The sequence below is a fragment of the Zea mays genome, chromosome 3 (assembly GCF_902167145.1).
Source record: "Zea mays cultivar B73 chromosome 3, Zm-B73-REFERENCE-NAM-5.0, whole genome shotgun sequence".
Classification (NCBI taxonomy): Eukaryota; Viridiplantae; Streptophyta; class Magnoliopsida; order Poales; family Poaceae; genus Zea; species Zea mays.
This window is the reverse complement of record NC_050098.1, coordinates 232,114,964-232,126,745: the sequence shown is the minus strand read 5'-3', so window position 1 is coordinate 232,126,745 and position 11,782 is coordinate 232,114,964. Positions and strand designations below refer to the sequence as shown.

Below are 11,782 nucleotides of genomic sequence, written 5' to 3'. Positions count from 1 at the left end.
TGATTAGAGTTGAGCAATAGCATAGGACTAAGCAATAATAATAATCCGACCCAAATAGGTAAACAAGGACATGGGCAACAAAAGCTAGTCGATCCTTAGGTATAAATATGTAATGCGGGAGGTGAATTAAAGAATGAATAGGACAGAGATAGGTCAAGGGACACTTGCCTCCACCAACCGACTGCTGCTCAGGGGCTTCTCCTGCGAGTTCTTCGGGCTCCTCGACCGAATCGTTCTCTATGTGATTGCAAGCATACATACATCCACATATTTAATACAAAAGAACAGTACACCATACAATAGAATGCAGTAAGTAAACAGACGTTCCACGCGGGCTCGCAATTACGGTTAAGAGAGAAAGAGAAAAAGACAGTCGAGAAACGGTCACGTTACATGATTATAAATTAACCACTCGCTTAATAGAAGGAAGCTAATGTAGACACTATGTTTAGCGTAACGTAAAGTCATGTTTCATGTCTAATCATTATAAGCGAATGAAGATAAATAAAAAGAATTGTCGCGCGGCGAGGCGCGCGACATAGCACTCTAGAACGAATTAAGAAATTAACGACTCGTCGCGCGACCGAGCACGCAACGAGGCACTTCGCATTAATTATAAAGAGACGTTAAGCTTCGCGCGACGAAACGCACGACGGCATACGTCGATTAAACTAAGTCTAAAGTGGAACGTCGCGTGAATACACGCGCGACGTTACACCTTAAACAACCTGAAATTAAAATGGATTGTCGCGTGACGAAGCGCACGATGCAACACATAAATAGAATCTGAAATTAGACAAATCCGTTGCGCGACGAAGCGCGCGACGCAGCACGCTAACTAACGGAGTTTGACATTGACTACCGACCAAAAATAATCACCGCGAGCACGGGTTTGCGCACATGGGAACACGCTAGCGGTAAACGGGGAAGCGCGAGGCCACGCCAAGGCCACGTGAACCACGCCGAGGGCCGGGACGCCGCGCGCAGGGGGCCGAGGCCGCGCGCAGGGAGCTGCGCGCCGGGGGCAGGGGCCGCGCCGGGGCCTGGGAGGCCGCGCCGGGGGCCGGGGCCGGGGCGGGCGCTACGCCGGGGCTGAGCCGCCGGGGCCGCGCCGGGCGAGCAGGGGGAGGGGCGGGGTCACCGCCGCGGGCAGGGGGCGGGCGGGATCGCCGCCGCGGGGCCGGGTGGGGGCGGGGGCGCCGCCGGATGGGGAGGAGGGGGGGGGCGAGCGCCGCCGCGGGCAGGGGGGGCGGGGCGGGCCGCGCCGCCGGCGAGCGGGGAAGGGCAGGGGCGCGCACGAGCAGGGGAAAGGGAGGGCGCGCGCGAGGGAGGAAGAAGAGGAGGGAGAGGGAGAGAGAGAGGAGGAGGGGAGGGGAGGGGAGCTCACCTCGGGGTCCAAATTCCGGTGATTGCCGTCTCCAATTCCTAGGGCACCACGGGGAGAGAGAGGTGGAAGAGGGAGAGGGAAGTTGTTGCGCGGGAGATCCAAATGAGAGAGAGAGAGGAGAGGGGGCGCATGGGGGGTGTGGGCGCCAGGGGCGCGCAGGGCCGGGCCGGGGCGGACTGGGCCGGGCTGGGTTGGGTTGGGCCGGGCCACTTCGCGGATCGAAACCCACGACACGCACAACCCAATCCGAGACGCACGACACGGGCTCCAATCGCGAACCGAAAACCGAGACAGAACGAGACGAACACGCGATATCAGACAAAGAAATGCGCCTCGGCATGATGCAACACCCTTGACACTTAGGTTTTGGTTTATACATGACACGGACACCGTCACTATACGGGTTTGAAATTGGGAGGAAGGAGCGAAACAGGAAAGAGAAAAGAGAGTAACGCCCGAATTTGGTGAGAGAAGAGAAGAAAAATTCTACCCCCAAATTCAGGGCGTTACATATCGTCCCTTGGCTCGTTGAAGAGGGACTCCTTCTCTTTGTCGTTGACCACCATCCCCTTTCCCTTAGGATCCATCTCTTCAGGCAGTTATACGGCTCTGATACCAATTGAGAGCACCTAGAGGGGGGTGAATAGGTGATCCTGTAAAATCAAACACTAAATAGCCACAAACTTGATTATTAAGGAGTTAGTGTGACTAAGTAGCTTTGAAGCGAGTTCTTGTGAACACAACAATCACAGAGAAAGCAACACAAGAGACACGCGATTTTTATCCCGTGGTTCGGCCAAGTAACACTTGCCTACTTCCACGTTGTGGTGTCCTAATGGACGAGGGTTGCACTCAACCCCTTTCAAGTGATCCGATGATCAACTTGAATACCATGGTCTTTTCCTTTAGAGTCTTTTCCCGTGTGCGAGGAATCTCCACAGTTTGGAGTCTCTCGCCCTTACAATAGAGATCACAAAGAAAGCACAGAGTAAGGTTGGGGAGAGCAACACACGCAAGACTCAAATCCACAGCACAACCCCGCACACAAGTCTAGACTTGAGCTCGAAACACAACACACGGAGTTGGCAACTCAAATGGAGCTCAAATCACTAACACAGCGAATCAAATGGGTGGAGTAGGAGTCTGGGAGTCTTAGAATGTTTTTTGAAAGCTTGGTGTTCTCCTCCATGCGCCTAGGGGTCTCTTTTATAGCCCCAAGGCAGCTAGGAGCCGTTGGAGACAATCTTGAAAGGCAATTCCTGCCTTCTGTCGAGTGGTGCACTGGACAGTCCGGTGCACCACCGGACAATCACTGTAGCTGTCCAGTGCGCGATCGCCTTCCAAATCAGGCGCATATGACCGTTGCTCCTCGGGGCTGGTTGGCACACCGGACACTTTCCAGTGCACACCGGACAGTCCAGTGCACTAGCTGACCGTTGGAGCAGTCCACGTGTTGCCCGTGGATTGCGCGGCCGACCATTGGCACTGGCGATCGTTGGCTCACCGGACAGTCCGGTGCACCACCGGACAGTTCGGTGATTTATAGTCACGTCGCCTTTTCCGTTTCCCGAGAGCGGCGAGTTCGTCGCGGATGACTCACCGGACAGTCCGGTGCACCACTGGACAATCCGGTGAATTATAGTCGTACAACTCCGTCGATTCCCGAGACTGGCTACTTCACCATTGACTAGCCTGCACCACCGGACACTGTCCGGTGCACCACCGGATAGTCCGGTGTGCCAGGCCCGAGCATATACTTGGTTGTTCATAGCTAAGTCTTTTCCAATGTATTCCTTCTTTTGTTGGCCCTATTTTTAGCACTTAGGCAAACACATTAGTGTACAATATAATATACTAAGTCTAGAGCCATACCTTATACTTTGATTTGCACTCTTCACACATTTGGCTCATAAGTATTCAATTAATGTGTTGGGCATCTAATCACCAAAATACTTATAGAAATTGCCCAAGGGCACATTTCCCTTTCAGAACTATTGAGCAACTCTGTGGGGCAAGTGGTACTCAACATCATAAAAACAAATGAGGGGACACCTCATTAGGTAGATGTCCTCGTCTATTGAGCACACGCTGCTCAACTGTATGCTGGCGAAATATGGCTCAAGATATGGTTGCTAGATCACCTGGAAAGTATTAGAATTCACATATAAGTTTATAGTCATTTTACCAACCTCTTAAGTAAAAAGATAAAAGTACACAACTCACCGTCGAAGGAGTAAGTGTGTCGAGCTCGTTTGAGTACTCCACGTACGCACGCTGGTGTCATGTGAATGGCTCCTCGACCTGGTCCCAGTGGTAGGCAGCCGTGGGCTTAAGCCGATGTCTGGCTACCACGAACCACTGACGAGGAGCAAACTCTCTGGGTCGACCGACGGGTATGTGTGCCCATATCCACAGCTGTAGTAGGTAGACACACCCACCTAAGCTAGCGGTCCTCGACGAACGACGACAAGCCTCGCAAAGTTGCCTATAGAGGAAGGCCAACACCGTGGAATCCCAGCTGTAATCTCCTGTCGTATCCCAATCAATCAGGCAGGGCAAAAACATCCATGACACGCTATCGTCTGTCACATCTGGAAAAAGAACTGAACCAAATAGGTGGAGAATCCAAGCTTGACAATGGTAGCCAACCGTCTACTCGTCTGCACCAGGCGGACACTCCCCAAAAGCCTACCTAAGCCAGGTGAGTGGGACTCTGGTGTTGTCATCGTCTCAGTGTAGGCAGGTCCTTGAAAAGTAAGCCCACCTTAATCTCAATGCTGTCGGCGTTATCTAGAGCCTCTAGCAGTTCATCATCACGTCCTTCTGCATATGCACCGGTGGAATGACTTAGACTACTAAATTCATGTACTGCAGGGTCACGCTCAGGGCACAAACGTCTTATGAGTTCAATTTCTTACTCGGTCGTTTCTTGAACCAGACGGTCATCATCAGAATCTAAGGCTCGTGCAGCCTCATATGGCTCCTCATCCTCAATCTGAACGTCAACACTATTTGATGCCTTGCATATGTTGTCCATATTGTATGATACAGGCACATCAAGATAAGCACCATTATCCATTTGTGCAGATCCTGCATCGCGTCGAAGCAGGAAATACTACATTAAAAAGTCTAATCAAACGAAATAACGATGGATATGAACAACGTGTTAAAGACACTTACTAGGATAATCCTGAATTGGATCCTAGGTCAATGGGATCTCCTGGGGGGTAGCACCGGATTAAAAGCCCCACAAAAGTCGGAAAGAGGATGAGAAATCTCATACTCGTTCGGGGCCGATTGAGCATCGGGCACAACAACCACTTCTTCTGGAAGCTCTAGCAAAGGAGCTTCAATACGAGATGCATTTGGCATTTGTGGAGACAACCCGACTGGAGCATCGCAATGACTAACAGATATCTTTCGAACAACCACATCCAAACATGGTGGAACAATAGTCTTCACAATTCTTACATATCTCACCCAATCATCTTCTGAGGCAATGGAGATCAACCGTCGGACAACTGTCCTAGATGTAATATGGGACAACAAACCCTGAATTGATATTCTAGGGACGTTTATAGTGCAACTAATCTCCTCACAAGATCGAGCTAAAATCTAGGCAAAAGAGGGTCTTTCATCGAACATCATGGTCACGTTCTTCATACCATAAAAACTAGCATTCCCATAAACATCTGTCTCCACGCTTCCTCCATGGTATAGTGTCACTAGGGTGTCCATCTATTGCAAAAATGGATTACTAACTCAATAATGGCTAAATACTAGTGCCTCAATACTTACTAAGTAATAAATATTAAATGACCACATAAACTGAAATTACGTAATCTATGAATAATGTACGAAAACAATGTATACCTGGGATCGCGTACGAGTCCGGCTAACGGTGGAGAAGGACAAGGCGGAAGGACACCTATATACAAAAAATACTATTGTCAATAAAAAAATCGGCAGCACCTCCCCTATAAAGTGATGTTTCTAAAACCTGCAAAGAAATAACAACACGATGGTTGCCAACACAAAAAACTGCAACCAACAAGTATATGTTAAATCCTATATAATCACTCACTTTTCTCCATCAATTACACAAACAGAACAATGCCTAAGATGTGCATGACTTCTTCTCATGCCACAATATATTGTTAGGTGCAATAAAAGGAAAACTCTAAATCAGGACAAGATATCCATAGATAAGCAGTATCCTTTAGTACTACTACTACCAATTAAAAAAATCCAACATCTAGAAATAGGGTAATTATTCATAGTCACTTTACATTTCAGACTATGCTTCTTGATAAACAAATGCTGCAAATAAAGTGCCCACTTCTGAATCTCAGCAGCTATCTTGTCAAAATAATTATTACCGACAACAACATCAAGCTCATCAGTCCATAGCATATAATCTTACATGATACAAGACATGATATAGTTCATGCTAGAAATGGATGAAGCATCAAAATTAAGCTCTTCTAGTTAATCTATCAATCAGCTTTAGCTAGCACAAGTGAAGAACAAGTGAAATTTACCGGCGAGGTGGAGCGGGGGCGACGCGCCGGGCGCGGCGGGCGGCGCGCCGGGTGGGCGTGGCGGTTCTGGTGGCGCGCCGGGTGGCTGGGGGCTGGGGATCGGGCGGCGCTACGGGCGGGCCGGGCGGCTCAGGTGGCGGCACGGGAGCAAACAGGAGAACAAAGGGAGTGGGAGGAAGGAGAAAGAAGAAACGCGGCGCGCCGGTTAAGTCCTAGTTCGGCGCCAAGATCTGTGGCGCCGAGCTAGGTGCCACGGTGGCCGCCGCGTCAGCAAAGCTCGGCGCCGAGACCTGTGGCGCTGAGCTGTGTTAGCTCGGCGTCTCAGCCTATGGCACCGAGCTTTGGGTCCAGAAATGCATATAAGTTTTTTGGGTCTAATTGTACATTTTTGTCGCATAAAGGGTTAAAAACAAAAAATTTGGTGGGCCCGGCGGGCCCTCGCTTCTCGTGGTCTCGTCAAAACTGTCCAAGCGACCAAGCCTTGGCACAGTGCAGAAACAACCGTCCTATTCCTTGCCCGCTTGCTCTCCCACCAATCACATCTCCTCACTACCGGATTACTAGGACAGGCGGCGGAGGAGGAGGAGGGCCAAGCAGCCATCTCGCTCCATCCCTCTCCCCAGATCTTGCTCTGCACTGCCACGCGTAGATCCAATCTACCCACATTGCATCGCGTGTTGCTGCGATCGCGCATCTGTTGATCATCAGATTTGGTCGGTGGTTCTCGTTATCCAGACGGGATGGTGGCAGTGAAGGGCCCCGCGGCGACGGAGGACCAGAAAGCGTCTGAAAAGACGACGAAGCGCGTGACGTCGGCGGAGATGGCGCGGCACTGCGGCGAGGGAGACGTGTGGGTGGCCGTGCAGGGGAAGGTCTACGACGTTACGGCCTGGCTGCCGCACCACCCGGGCGGGGACCTCCCGCTGCTCAGCCTGGCCGGGCAGGACGTCACCGACGCCTTCGTTGCCTACCACCCGGCCTCAGCGTGGCGGGTGCTCGACCGCTACCGCGTCGCCACGCTCTCCGACTACGCCGTGTCTGAGGTCTCCCGCGACTACCGCCGCCTCGTCGCCGAGTTCGCCAAGGCGGGCCTCTTTGACCGCAAGGGCCACGGCTGCGCCGCCTCGCTCTGCGCCATGGCAGCACTGCTGGCTGGTGCCATTTGGCTCGTACTCGCCACCACGAACGTGGCTGCGCACATGGCGGCCGCCATCATGCTGGGCTTCCTGTGGATGCAGTCAGGCTTCCTCGGCCACGACTCGGGCCACTACGGGTCTGTTTGGTTGTCTGGTTGGGTGGGCCTGGCTCGTATCTAGGGAACCTGGCTCTTGCTAGCCTGGCTGAGAGAATGCAATATCTCTACGTTTGGTTGCCTGTATGAGCTTAGCTTGGCCCATGCGAGATGATGTTTGGTTGCTTGCATAAATGCTTGATGCATGGGCTTAAAAGCTATAAAGTTTTATTATATTTTCATGTGATGATGTTGCAATAGTCTATAATATACCATACAAAGCCTTAATCCACTTTTAAATAAATTAAATTTATTTAATAGACACTAATTACATGTTAATCTAACATTAGGAAAGGCTAATGGTTGCACCGGCAGAGCCTGGCTCTGGAGAAACGGCCAATTTCTACGTATCTCGGGAGCCAGGCCCAAGAGGAATTTTTGCATCCCGCGAGCCAGACTGAAGAGGCTAATCAGGCAACCAAACAGAAGAAAGTTGTGTCTCGTGAGCCTGGCCAGACCATATACAGACAACCAAACGCACCCTACATGGTGATGCGGAGCGGGCTCCTGAACCGCGTCGTGCAGCTAGTGGCGGGCAACTGCGTCGCTGGCATCAGCATCGGGTGGTGGAAACGCAACCATAACGCGCACCACATCGCGTGCAACAGCCTCGACCACGACCCGGACGTGCAGCACATGCCGCTCTTCGCCGTGTCGCCGCGCCTCTTCGCCTCCATCACCTCTGCCTTCTACCGCCGGGCCATGCGCTTCGACGCCGCGGCGCGCTTCCTCGTCAGCTACCAGCACTGGACCTTCTACCCGGTCATGTGCGTGGCGCGCGTCAACCTCTTCGCGCAGTCGCTGTTGCTGCTCCTCGCCGCCGACACCCGGACGCGCGTGCCTGGGCGGCTCGCGGAGCTCGCGGGCGTCGCCGTGTTCTGGGTGTGGTACCCGTGGCTGGTGTCCCGGCTGCCCGGCGGCGTCCACGAGCACGCCGCCTTCGTGCTGCTCAGCTTCGCCGTCACGGGGATCCAGCACGTGCAGTTCTGCCTCAACCACTTCTCGGCGGGGACGTACACGTACGTGGGGCGGCCCCGCGGCGACGACTGGTTCCAGAAACAGACACGGGGCACGCTGGATGTGGCGTGCCCGCCGTGGATGGACTGGTTCCACGGCGGGCTGCAGTTCCAGGTGGAGCACCACCTGTTCCCACGGCTGCCGCGGTGCCACCTCCGGCGCGTGGCGCCCCTGGTGCGCGACCTCTGCCGCAAGCACGGACTGCCCTACGAGCGCTGCGGCTTCTGGTGTTAGAAAGTTAGCTATTTTTAGTTTTAATTTAATCCAGAAAACAGTGCGATATATGTGATGACATGTATATGCATGTGTGTATAACTACTCGCATAAGCAGTAAACAACAATGAAACATTAACAAATACGAAGAACAGAGTGTACCCAGCGGAGGGACCGATGCTCAAGGCATCATTGGCTCCATTCACACGAGACATCTCGTGTGTTTGTTCGATGTAGCCGTACGAAGTCGGTGCAGGAAGATGTACGCTGTGCAGTCCCTCGAACGGTCGCCGGGAAGAAGAACAGCAGCACGCGTCAACTCGGGAAGGCGACGAACAGCAAGCTGTGGACGAAGCAGCTGGACAAACAGATCACGCGAGCAGTCGCGAAGACGCTCCCCAAAAATCTGATCGCCCGCACACCCGTGCAAGTATATCTCTGCGGTCGGTGATTTCGGAGGCCTGCTCTCCCACTCTCTCTGTGCTCGCAGAAGATGGGACGGGAATGTGTTGTTTGCAATTCGCGTGAGATAATTCGCGTACCTGGAAGAGCCCTCCCTCTCCATTCTTATAGGCGGTCAGAAGGAGGGAGAAGAACAACGGACAAAAACGGTCGCGCATTAGAACTGGAAACTGACGACAGTAACTGACGTCCGTTACTAGCCATAAGACAGGAAACACGAGCCACGAGCCACGGCCCGGCCCGGCCCGGCCGGCGGCGGCGGCGGCGCGCGCGCGCGTGTGGCAGTCATTCATCCTTTTCTCAACTTCTCAATAGATGCACTAATGGTCCACCTATTTAAGTTGATTGATTTGTCCTTTGAACTTCCAATATGGTACTAAATAATTAGTACACCATAGCATTAAAGTGGGCCATTAGCATTGACTATTATTGAATATTAATTTAGGCCAAGCCCACATTAATCCAACAATCCCCACCAAATGCTAAGTCACACTAAAAAGCTCTCATCATCTCAAACGTTTGATATACTGGTGTTTCGATGGAGACTGTTAAGTTGAACATCCACCTAGAACTTAGACTACACTTGACCACAACTGCACAATGGACTAAGCCTTGAATTGGCAGTTTTGCGTGGAATGAGTTTCATCTAAACTCTTTACCAGTACTAGATTGCTGAACGCATCCCCTCTGGTTGGAGCATATAAGTCAAACTCCATAGCCTTTCATGGGTATCTAGAAACCACCCAGATCTCATAAACTGTGACTAGCAGTTAACCCATATAGGTATGTTCCTCTAAAGATGTTCTGTAGGACAACATCTTTGCTTCACAAAGCCACTTGGAACATATTAAGGTGTAAACACCAACCTACCTTACAGTAAGGAAAGATATGCATCTGAAATGAGCCTTATTAAGGGTCTTTCCTCTCAGTCTACCACTAGCTTGTTTCACCATTCTAATTCACGGGATCTCCGATCACATAGAACAGGTTACCACTATGATAAACTTTAGGTGGGTCTCATGCCCATCTCACTTGATGCACTATCTATCACACTACGTGATAGCCCCTTAGTAAATTGATCTGCCAGATTTTTAGACGTATGGACATAATCCAACGCTATTACTCCGGAGTTTCTCAATTTCCTGACAGATTTCAAACGCCTCTTTATGTGCCTTGTCGACTTCATATTATCCTTAGAACTGTTTATCTTAATTATCACAGTCTGATTATCACAGTTCATGGAAATAGCCGGCACAGGTTTTTCAACCACCGGTAAATCCATAAGGAGTTCACGAAGCCACTCAGCCTCAACTGAAGCGGTATCTAATGCTGTGAGTTCTGCTTCCATAGTCGACCTCGTTAAGATGGTCTGCTTGCAAGACTTCCATGAAACAGCACCACCTCCAAGTGAAAACACATATCCACTTGTGGCATATATCTCATCAGCATCAGATATCCAGTTTGCATCACAATAACCCTCCAGAACTGTTGGGTACCCGGTATAATGGATGCCTAAACTCATAGTACCCTTTAGATAGCGCAAAACTCTCTCAAGAGCACGCCAGTGATCATCTCCCGGATTTGAAACAAATCGACTAAGTTTGCTCACAGCAAATGAGATGTCAGGCCTCGTAGTGCTAGCTAAATACATGAGTGAACCAATTATTTGGGAATATCTCAATTGATCCCTAGCTATCCTTCGATTTTTCTTTAATAGCTTACTAGGATCATAATGCGTTGGAGCAGGTTCACATTCGCTAAAACCAAAGCGACTCAAAACCTTTTCCACATAATGGGATTGCACAAGTGTGATCCCACCAATGCCTTCTCTCAGTAGCTTAATGTTAAGAATAACATCAGCTTCTCCCAAATCTTTCATTTCAAAATTATTAGACAGAAAGTCTTTTGTCTCTTTAATCACATCAAGACTCGTCCCCAAGATTAGAATGTCATCAACATATAGGCATAAAATTACTCCCTCGCCCCCACCATACCGATAGTATACACACTTGTCTGCTTCGTTCACAACAAAACTGGCAGAAGTCAAAGTTCTATCGAACTTTTCATGCCATTGCTTAGGTGCTTGTTTTAGGCCATATAAAGATTTCAATAATTTACACACCATGCCTTCTTGACCGTTTGCTACAAACCCAGCTGGCTGCTCCATGTAAATTTCCTCATCTAGCTCTCCATTTAGGAATGCTGTCTTAACATCCATTTGATGGACGAGTAGACCATGAGAGGCAGCCAAAGAAAGTAGCACACGAATTGTGGTCAATCGAGCCACAGGTGAATAAGTATCAAAGAAATCCTCACCTTCCTTCTGTGAATAGCCTTTAATTACAAGCCTCGCCTTGTACCTTTCAATAGTACCATCAGGCCTAAGTTTTTTCTTGAACACCCATTTACTTCCAATGGGCTTACACCCATAAGGACGCTCAACTACCTCCCAAGTTGCATTAGACATAATAGAATCCATCTCACTCCTTATTGCTTCCTTCCAAAAGTCAGCATCAAGAGAGGAATATGCCTCTTCAATGGTACTTGGTGTGTCATCCACAAGATATACAATGTAATCATCACCAAAGGACTTTGCAATCCTTGGTCTCTTACTCTTTCGAGTTGATACATTGTCATTTTCCACATGATTATGTATATGGGATTCCTCAGTGTGTTCTACCGGAATAAAATGCTCATGGGGTATCGTTGGTTCATCATTAGACGTATCATGTGTAGCTTTCATGGGAAATTCGTCCTCAAAAAACATAGCATCTCTGGACTCCATAATTGTACCAACCAACATGTCCGGTACTCCAGAGTTTATAATTAAAAACCTATATCCAATGCTGTGGAAAGCATACCCAAGGAAAA

The 11,782-nt window shown here is 50.1% G+C and overlaps 1 protein-coding gene across 1 annotated transcript; it reads left to right on the top strand.

Moving 5' to 3' along the window:
* Positions 1 to 6,578: 6,578 nt before the first annotated feature.
* LOC103651619 (delta(8)-fatty-acid desaturase 2) lies at positions 6,579 to 8,526 on the top strand. Its single transcript, XM_020551202.2, has 2 exons — positions 6,579 to 7,201; positions 7,687 to 8,526. Exons 1-2 carry the CDS (start codon positions 6,669 to 6,671, stop codon positions 8,468 to 8,470), a joined length of 1,317 nt encoding a protein of 438 aa, XP_020406791.1. The 5' UTR covers positions 6,579 to 6,668; the 3' UTR covers positions 8,471 to 8,526.
* The last annotated feature ends 3,256 nt before the right edge of the window (positions 8,527 to 11,782 follow it).